Source organism: Primulina eburnea, chromosome 16 (genome assembly GCF_022965805.1).
Source record: "Primulina eburnea isolate SZY01 chromosome 16, ASM2296580v1, whole genome shotgun sequence".
NCBI lineage: Eukaryota > Viridiplantae > Streptophyta > Magnoliopsida > Lamiales > Gesneriaceae > Primulina > Primulina eburnea.
In genome coordinates this window covers 13,804,505-13,815,078 of record NC_133116.1, presented here as the reverse complement: position 1 = coordinate 13,815,078, position 10,574 = coordinate 13,804,505, and the positions used below count along the sequence as shown (strand labels likewise).

At 35.4% G+C, this 10,574-nt stretch overlaps 1 protein-coding gene across 1 annotated transcript; it reads right to left on the bottom strand.

Moving 5' to 3' along the window:
- Positions 1-8,507: 8,507 nt before the first annotated feature.
- On the bottom strand, positions 8,508-9,607 carry LOC140816055 (uncharacterized). Its single transcript, XM_073175122.1, has 3 exons — positions 9,391-9,607; positions 9,073-9,160; positions 8,508-8,916 (listed from the first exon to the last, which is right to left on the bottom strand). The coding sequence occupies exons 1-3, from the start codon at positions 9,605-9,607 to the stop codon at positions 8,508-8,510; spliced, it is 714 nt and encodes a 237-aa protein (XP_073031223.1).
- Positions 9,608-10,574: the final 967 nt, after the last annotated feature.

The following is a 10,574-nucleotide window of genomic DNA, read 5'->3' as shown; positions in this document are numbered from 1 at the left end:
GTTTGGTGAAGATATCAGCTGCTTGCTGCTCAGTTGAGACGTATTCCAGTCGTATGTCCTTCTTCAAGTCACGATCTCTGATGAATTGATGCCTGACATCTATGTGCTTGGTCCTCGAGTGAAGAACTAGATTGTAGGTAATAGCAATCGTACTTGAATTGTCACAGAATATGGGCGATTCTTTAGCGTCAACTCCATAATCTCTCAGTTGTTGCTGAACCCAGAGCAGTTGAGCACAGCAGCTTCCAGCAGCAAGGTATTCTGCTTCAGTTGTGGAAGTTGCTATGGATGTTTGCTTCTTGCTGAACCAAGAGATCAGTCTGTCTCCTAGAAACTGACATGATCAACTTGTACTTTTACGATCAAGCTTACATCCTGCATAATCTTCATCTGAATATCCAACTAAATTGAAAGATGAGTCTTTAGAATATCATAACCCAACATTTTGTGTGCCCTTAAGATATTTTAAAATACGCTTGGCAGCTGAAAAATGTGATTGCATAGGATTTGCCTGAAATCTAGCACACATACAGACAACAAATACAATATCAGAACGAATAGCAGTTAGGTACAATAATGAACCTATTAACCCTCTGTAAAGTGTCCCCTCAACTGATAATCCCCCTTGATCAGTGTCCAGTTTTACTGATGAGCTCATGGGAGTACTTGCAGCTGAACACGATTCCCTGCCAAATTTCTTCAACAACTCCTTCGTGTATTTAGTTTGACTAATAGAAGTGCCTGTCTCCAGTTGCTTTACTTGCAGTCCAAGAAAGAATGTCAGTTCACACATCATGCTCATTTCAAATTTCTCCTGCATCAATTTAGCAAATTTCTCGCATAATTTGGGGTTAGTTGACCCAAATATGATGTCATAAACATAAATTTGAACGAGTAAAATGTGATCATTCTTTGAAAATTTGAACAATGTCTTATCAACTGATCCAACAGAAAAATCACGATCAGTTAGAAATTTTGAAAGAGTTTCATACCAAGCTCTTGGAGCTTGTTTAATACAATATAAGGCTTTGTACAAATGGTAGACATGATCAAGGAAATGATGATTAAAGAAACCTAGAGGTTGTTCAACATATATTTCCTCTTGCAACTGGCCATTCAGGAAAGCACTCTTTACATCCAGCTGGTAGACTTTGAAGTTCTTGAATGATGCATAGGCAAGGAATATTCTGATAGCTTCCAATCTTACAACTGGTGCATATGTTTCATCCTAATCAATTCCTTCTTCTTGCCTATATCCTTGTGCTACCAGTCTCGCCTTGCTGCGCACAACTGAACCATCTTCGTTCAGTTTATTCCTGTACACCCATTTTGTACATATAACAGTTTTTGAAATTAGTCTTGGAACTAGGTTCCAGACATTGTTATGGTAAACTGATTCAGCTCTTGTTGCATTGCATTTGTCCAGTTTGGATCAGCAAAGGCTTCATCAGTTTTCTTCGGTTCCAATTGCGATACAAAAGCTGAATGAATGAATAAATTGAGCATTTGATTCCTTGTTCTTACCGGGTCAGATGGATTACCTATCACTAATTCTTGAAGATGTGATTTCTTCCATCTGAGTTCGGCGTTTGTTGTGTCCAAGTCAGCAACTGCTTCAGTAGGCAACTGAATGTTTTCAGTTTCAGTTGGAGCTATTTCAGTTGGTAACTGAATATCATTTCTTTGCTCTTCCAATTGGTTTTCAGGAATTACTTCATGTTCAACTGGTTGATCTAACACTTCTGGTTCAGGTGTTTGGAGGTTATCTCGATTGATATGATTTTCTTCTTCATTATCATCTTACAAACTGATATCTGTAAATCGATCAACTAGCTCAACTGGATCAGTTGGCTTATCAGTTAGAATTGTTTCATAAAAAACAACATGTATAGACTCTTTAACATTTAGTGTGCTCTTGTTAAAGACTCTATAAGCTTTGCTAACTGACGAATATCCTAAAAATATTCCCTCCGCAAATTTAGCATCAAAGGCTTTTAAATGATTTTTGTCATTGTCAAGAATAAAACATCTGCAGCCGAATATTTTGAAGTAAGAAACCACACTTTTTCGTCCATGCAAGATCTCATAAGGTGTTTTCAAATGAATTTTATTAATCATTGATCTGTTCTGAGTATAACACGCAGTGTTTAATGCCTCTGCCCAAAACCTTTGAGAAATACCAGAATCAGTAAGCATTGTTCTAGCAGCTTCTTTAAGGGTCCGATTTCTCCTTTCAGCTACACCATTTTGCTGAGAAGTTCTAGCTGCTGAGAGCTCATGCTTAATTCCAGCATTTTCTCAAAAATTTGAAAGAATTTGATTGATGAATTCAATTCCTCGATCGGATCTGATTCTATCAATTCCAACTGATTTCTCGTTTAATAATCTTTTGAAAAGATTTATCAGTTGTGCAGCAGTTTGGTCTTTGGATTTGAGAAAAATAACCCAAGTAAATCTTGAAAAATCATCCACAACCACCAAGGTGTATTTCATTCTCCCTTAGCTCATGACTGGTATTGGACCAAATAGATCCATATGTAACAGCTCTAAGCATTGGGAAGAAGATTTACGACCCTGTTTTTAAAAGAAGATTTAACTTGTTTACCAAACTGACATGCTGAGCAAATTTTATCTTTGGTAAAATCCATTTTGGGCAAACTAGTGACAAGATCGTGATTACTCAGATATGCAATAGATTTAAAGTTCAGGTGGTTTAATCTCTTATGCCACAACCAGTTTTTAGAAAATTTTGAAGTAATAAAACATACTGGTGCATAAGGTTGATCATTCCAACTGACTTTGTAAGTGTTTCCACACCGTTTTCCAGTTAGTATGACCTCATCAATTGAATATCTGATTGAACAAGAATGTTTGTCAAACTGAACTGAGAATCCATTATCGCATAACTGACTAATGCTAATCAGATTATACTTAAGATTCTCAAATAATAAAAAATCATCAATAATAAAGTTAACATGGATAAGCTTACCCTTACCGACAGTTTTACCTTTAGAATTATCTCCGAAACTGATGTTTGGTCCAGTGTACTTGATCAGTTGAGATAGCAAATTTGCATATCTTGTCATATGTCATGAGCATCCACTATGCAAGTACCAGATTGATTCCTTGCTTGTACCTGTTACCTGCAATAACACACAAGATATAATTTTGGTACCCTTTTCTATTTGGGTACAAAATTGATTAGTCCTTTAGGAACCCAGACTTGGATTAGTCTAACTGACTGTCCAGTTGCTGTATTCCAGATGGTCTTTCTCGATTTTTGTATGCTTGGTGTGTAGTGTGCAGATGAGACAACATGTGATTTTGCTTTGGTCAACTGATTTTTCGGCCGATAGCTTTTCTGAACTGGCTTGTTGTTATAGTAATTGGAGTAGCCATTTGAATAATTCCTGCTGAATCTTTTTGACGACTGACTGCGTGAGTCAGTTAAAACTTTTGGGTTATAACCAATACCATATCTTTTAGCCTTGTTCGTACTTTCAGTAGGCTGTTCAACCAGTTTACTTGGCTCAGTTTGTTCTTGTACCGCAACTGATTTGACAAAGTGAATGTATTTCCCTTTATCCATATTCAGTTTTGGTCGAGTATCATTAGAAGACATTTCATCTTGGTTACTGAACCCTAAACCAGTTTTATCAGTAACTTATTTCTGTGAGTTCTGTATTTCAGTTAATGCAACAGATGATTTGTTCCAAGGCTGAATAAGCTCAGTTTGCTTTGAATTTTCAAGCATCAACTTCTGAATCATTGATTTATTCCTGCTTCTTTCAGCATTGAGCTCAGCAATTTCCCCTTTAGACTCAACACATCAACCGATACATCAGTTTTAGTTTTATTGTCTATGGGTTCATTTTTCTTTGCTCTGGCCTTTTCGAAAAATAAGGCAAGCTTGTGGTACTCGTTAACCATGTCATAAAGAGTTGAAATGAGTTCTTCTCTAGTGAAATCAGTTGAGGTGAAGTCAAATACCTTTTGACTACTTGATTCCAGTTTTGTATCACCAGCCATTAGACACTTCACTTCCTCTTCACCATCACTGGAACTGCATGAGGTTTCTGGCTCTGACTCTTCGCTGTCAGTTTCTGCCCATTTTGATTTACTCTCTTCAGCTAATTGCTTCTTCCTGAAAGACTTCTTATCATCCTTGGGTCTCCTCTTTTGCTCATATTACTTCTTCTTTCTTTCAGTCGAGCATTGACTGTCCTTCTTAGGTTTGGGACAGTCAGCAATGAAGTGACCGGGTTTGCCACAATTGTAGCAAGCATTTGATTCTTCATTAGAATTGTTTATCTGATAATGCTTCTGGAAGTTCCCTTGATTTTTCCCCATGAACCTTCCAAATTTTTTTATGAACAATGACATGGCGTCATTGCTTAGTTGATCAGCAACCTTCTCGACTGAACCAGTTGGTTCTGTTCTAACAGCAGCTAAGGCAGTTGTGACTACTGGAGTAGAGGGTTCTCCTTCTCGAGTTTAAAGCTGAAACTCATAGGCTTTCAGATTAGCAAATAGGTCATGAAGCTCAACCTTGTTCAGATCCTTGGAATCCCTCATTTCCATGGTCTTAACGTCCCACTCCTTGGGAAGACCTCTGATCACTTTTAATGCAACTTCTTTGTTGGTATACACTTTTCCAAGTGCATTTAGTTCATTAATGATACAGCTGACTCTTTCATCATACTCATGCATCGATTCTCCAGTTCCCATCTTGATATCATCAAACTTATGAACAGCAACATATAGTTTATTCTCTTTGGCTTGTTCATTTCCTTCACAAAGCTGGATCAGCTTTTCCCAAATTTCTTTAGCTATCTTACACATTTTGATCTTGCTGAAAGTTATTTTATCCAGCGTTTTGTACAGTATATCCTTTGCCACATTGTCCAAATTTGCTTTTCTTTTGTCCTCAGCGGTCCATTCATCTTTGGGCTTTTCAATTCTATGAGGTGCCCCATCGGTGATTGCAACTACTGTGTTGGCTTTCAGAATCTTCATTGGTCCGTCAGTGATGACGTACCACATATCATCGTCTTGTGGAGCTAAGTGAGCCTGCATCCTGATTTTCCAATCGTCGAAGTCTTCTCTGGAAAACATTGGGATCTTGTTGAAGGAAGACATGATGAATAGTTTGAGTAGAAATACTCTTAGACAAGATACAACCGCTTTGATACCACTTGAAAGGATCGGTTAGTAGGTGATATGTGTTTAAAAAGGGGGGTTGAATAAACACTCACTGATTATGTATTCTTTTCGAATAATGGTTTCAGTTTCGTGACAAACTGACACTCGGTATCTCGTCAGTCGATAACAATCAGTTTAACTGAAAAACAGTTGCGGAAGTAAACTGACTGAAAGATAGAATAACTGATAGTAACTGAAATAAAGTGCACACGATTTGTTTCTGGATGTTCGGAGAATAGAATAACTCATACGTCACCTCTTCTATCACAAAGATAGGATTATCACTAAAAGACTTTGATCGAACACAAATGTTGTACTGACCCACTTCAGTTTGGACTTAAACACTGCCAAACTGAAACTCTTAGTTCACAAAGCTTTTACAGTGTGTGACTGAATATAACACAACTGAATGAATTTAACAAGGATTTCAAAGTGATAACAAGCTCGTAAAGGTAGCCTTGACTGCTACTGATAAATCTGATAAGAGTGAGCTCTTGATATTCAAATACAAGTGGTGATTTTAGCAGAGTAACAGCAAGCTTGAATAGACTAGTAGTTCGCATGTTATACTTTCTCAGCTGCCCTCTTCACCTATTTATAGGCTTCCCTTTCGACGGTAATATTAAATAACATTTGAATCTTTATATCTGATGATTGCCACGTCAATATTCTCTGACAATAGTACACTGCAATCTCTGAAATGCGGCGTTCCACTATTATTTGCAATCTGTTGTACTATTTTTCGGTTGTTGTTTTCAACTGATGACGTGTTCACCTGAAGAATCAGCTGCTGGGCGATAGCTGGTAGGGAATGCAACTGCTGATAGTTAGTTGCGCATTCAGTTGCGTAGTTCAGTTTTCTCGTGTTTAGTTATTTGCATAATCAGTTGGTTCGCAATTTGTCAAACACCAAAACTTAGTTTTCAACAGACATTCAACAGTAAAAAAAAAGTTTGATCTAACTATGTCTCCCTTATAATCCTATAGACTAAAATTTTGTCAATTATCTCAATCATAAATCTGTTATATTGGCAGAAGACCTAAATTGATGATTTAATATTACTTAGCTATTTGAAACAATCATTTGATTAACACCATGACATATTTCTTATCATATCTTCGATTATTCCATAAGATGTCATGCTAAGATTCTAAACTCTAAAACAGAGGTTTCCAAATGTTAATGCCGGATGCATACAGTACTGTTAGCTATAACCAGCTCATCCCATAATGGTAGAAAACCATATAAATTTTTTTGTCTTCTAATTCACTCGGGACCGGTTGGAAACACTATCAGAATTTTTCTCAGAAATCATGTTTCATCACATTTATAAACATGATAAATAATACGTGTAATCAAATCGAGTGTCACCTTCGGCCATTGAATAATTTAAAAGTTTTTTGTTTTTCTCATATTGAAGCCTTCTAAGCACTCCAACACTCTCTATAAATGGTGTATTTTGTTCTTATGAGGTGTGTGTTTTAGGACCTCAATCACTGATATTTATGGACATTTCTCATACCATCGATGAGTGATTGCGGGAGCCCTTTTGTCAAAATAAGAGGCGCATGCGCGTTCAATTTTCTAAAGTTGAGGCGGCTTGTATCGTTTGTCAAAAAATGTAGGTTATGGTTGTCGCCATTTCCTCCACGTCTTTCGTTGGTTTGATAGATATGGGTAATTTTTCTTACATTATCCAACTTGACCCATATATCTCATTTACTATAGGAGAAAATAAAATACATGAATTATGAAGATAGGTCATCTAAAAAAAACGATCATTATCTTCCATGTATCACAATGTATTATATCTCTCAAATTTGTATAACTTAATGAATAAAACCTATGTTTATTCGAGGTCCAACTGTATTGATATTTTCTCGAATCAATGAATGTGTGCACAATAAATATGAGAAAATATCACATCACAGTTTCATTAATTTGTTCTACAACAAAATTACATAAAAGAACCAAGTCTCATTCTTTTTGTATGATCCTTAAATTTCAATGGTGGCATGCCTTTAATCAAAGGACATGTAATCATCAATTCAGTGCTAATGAGCTTGATAATTAATTTCTTATGTTTAAAACATTTTTGTATGGTTAAATACTTAATGTCGATATGCTTGTTTCGACTACCACTTTTGTTATTTTTAGCCATAAAAACAGCAGCTGAAATGTCACAATATATTCTTAATGGCCTAGATATAGAATCCATAATTCTAAGCCCTGAAATGGAACTCTTCAACCATACACCATGTGAGGTTTCCTCAAAACAAGCTACGAACTCAGCTTCTATAGTGGAAGTAGCAGTCACGTCTGCTTTGCACTCCTTCAAGATACAGCTCCACCAGCTAGCATGAAAATATATCCTGAAGTGGATTTTCGTGAATCAATGCAGCCAGTGTAGTCTGAATCAGAATAGCTAATTACTTCCAATTTCTCAGTTTATCTGAACATAAGCATATAATCTTTGGTCCCTTGAAGGTACCTCATCACTTTCTTTGCAGCTTTCCAATGGCTAAACCTGGATTACTATGATATCTTTCCAACATCCCAACAACAAATGCAATGTCAAGTATAGTGCAAACTTGAGCATACATTAAGCCTCCAATAGCAAAAGCATAAGGAATGTTTTTCATTTGTTCCCACTCTAAATCATTCTTTGGGCATTGGCTTAAATTGAACATATCTCCTTTCACAATGGAAGCTATACTTGGTGAACAATCTTTCATCCGATATCTCTCAAAAAAATTTTTGATATAGGTTTCTTGAGACAGACCTAGAATACCTCTAATCATGTCTCTATGTATCTTAATGCCAATGACATAAGATGCATCGCCCATATCTTTTATGTGAAAGTTTTTAGAAATAAATTGTTTCACCTCATATAACAAACCCTTGTCATTGGTTGCAAGTAATATATCATCCACATATAGAATAAGGAAACAAATCTTACTCTCACTAACCTTCTGGTATATACATTGATCCATGATGTTCTCTACGGAGCTGAATGAAGAGATAACATCGTGAAATTTTAAATACCATTGACGAGAAGCTTGTTTCAATCCATATATAGATTTCTTAAGCTTACATACCAATTGCTAACCATTACTAGAGAAGAATCCTTCAGGTTGTTTCATATAAACCTCTTCCTCTAATTCTCCGTTGAGAAAAGCTGCTTTTACATCCATTTGTTATAAATCTAAGTCAAAATCTGCAACTAATGCTAGAATGATATGGAGAGAATCTTTCTTAGATATAGGAGAAAAAATTTGTCTTGATTTACATCTTTCAATGTTGCCTAATGAGTCTTTCTTTGTTTGAAGACCCATTTACATCCAATGGCTTTTACACCATCAGGAAAATGAACAAGATTCCAGACTCCATTAAATGCCATAGAATTCATCTCTTCTTTCATAGCATTAAACCATAATTTTGAATCATTACAACTTATGTATTGTAAAAACGTTTCAAAATCATTTTTGGCTCCAATATTAAAATACGATTCTTGTAAATCCATAACATAATCACTAGATATAGCTAATCTTCTTATTCTAGTAGATCTCATCAGGTTGTTTGGTTGATCAACAATTTCTTGTTGTTCTTCTTTAATAACTTGATCTACTAGATTTTCATCAGCGATATGTGGAACTTCAGTAACCGGTTGCCTTACACCCGTTTGGTCTTGAGGGGTGTGAATAACGACCAATCTATCCTTTGAATAAGAGGGTTGTTAATTAATGTGATCTTTCTCAAGAACTACGTCATTTGAATGATCAATCACACTAATCAAATCATTCTCAAGAAATTTTGCATTTCTTGATTCCACAATTTTGGTGTAGTGAGATGGACAATAGAATTTGTACCTTTTGGACTTTTCTGCATACTCAATGAAATATCCACTTATAGTTCTTGAGTCCAGTTTCTTTTCATGTAGGTTGTAAAATCTTATTTCTGAAGGACAACCCAAAATACGTATATGTTGCAAACTAGGTTTCCAGCTTTTAAATAATTCAAACGACGTCTTTGGGACAACCTTAGTTGGAACTCGGTTTAATATATACACAGTTGTCTTAAGAGCTTCAATCCACAACGATTTAGAAAGTTTGGAGCTACTAAACATGCTTCTCACCATGTTCAATAATATTCAGTTTCTGCTGGTACGTTATTTTGGTCCGAAGAACCAAGCATAGTATATTGGGCAACAATCCCTTGTTCCTGGAGAAACTTCGCAAACGGACCAGGTGCATGTACATTTTCAGTGTATCTACAATAATATTCTTCACCTCTATCGATTCTCACGATCTTAATATATTTTCCAAATTGCTTCTCCACTTCAACCTTAAAAACCTTAAAAGCTTCAAGTGCTTCGTTTTTGTTATGAAGCATGTAGATATACATGTATCGTGAGATATCATCAATAAAAGAGATGAAGTATTTTGGATTTTACATGTCCATATCTAGACAACAAATATCTGAATGTACGATTTCTAATATTTTTGTACTCTTCTTGGCATCTTTTTTAGACTTATTGGTCTGTTTTTCCTTTATGCAGTCAACACAAGTTTCAAAATAAGTCAAATCTAAAGTACTAATTACTCAGCCATTCACTAATTTTTTCTATGGAGATGTGTCCCAATCTCATGTCCCACAATATAGAGCAATCTTAATTTATAACATATCTTTTAATACCTCTATGAACATGCATAATGATGTTATTATTTTGTAAAGAAAAAGACCATCAATCATTGTACCATTTCCAACAATATTTGATTAATAAAATAAATTTATTGATTTATCCAAAACTGAAATGAATAACCAAGGGGTACAAGATTTGAAATCGAAATTAAATTCCTAGAAAAATTAGGAACATAAAATATCTTTTCCAATTTTAAAATCAAACCACTATGTAATATAAGGCAGTAAGTCCCAATAGCCTCCACATGCGAAAACATCTTGTTTCCTGAATAGATGTTTCGCTCATTTCCTTGAGATTTACTTAGGATTTGCATAACCTGCAAGGTATTTGCAACATGGATTGTAAAACAGAATCAATCAACCATGTGTTATAAATCATATCAATCATATTAGATTCATAACAGACAAATGAAATATGAATTCCTTTCTTTTCAAGTCAATCCTTTTATTTATTGCAATCCTACTTCATGTGTCCCGTCTTTTTATAGAAGAAACACTTGGATTCTTTCTTGATGTCAGGTTGGGGTGGAATTATTTCTTTCCCTTTTCCTTTGACTTTGGCTAGCATCTTAGACTTTCCTTGTGTATTCATGAAAACCTTATTACTCGTTTCCATTAAATTATTTCCTCTTGAACACACATGGTCATTATTTCATTTATTAACCACTTA

Coding starts and splice junctions, on each gene's coding strand:
- LOC140816055 (XM_073175122.1), bottom strand. CDS start 9,607: ATGTATATCTACATGCTTCATAACAAAAACGAAGCACTTGAAGCTTTT. Junction 9,161..9,390: donor TGCCCAATATACTATGCTTG/GTTCTTCGGACC, acceptor GTTGTCCTTCAG/AAATAAGATTTTACAACCTA. Junction 8,917..9,072: donor TATGCAGAAAAGTCCAAAAG/GTACAAATTCTA, acceptor TTCAAAGGATAG/ATTGGTCGTTATTCACACCC.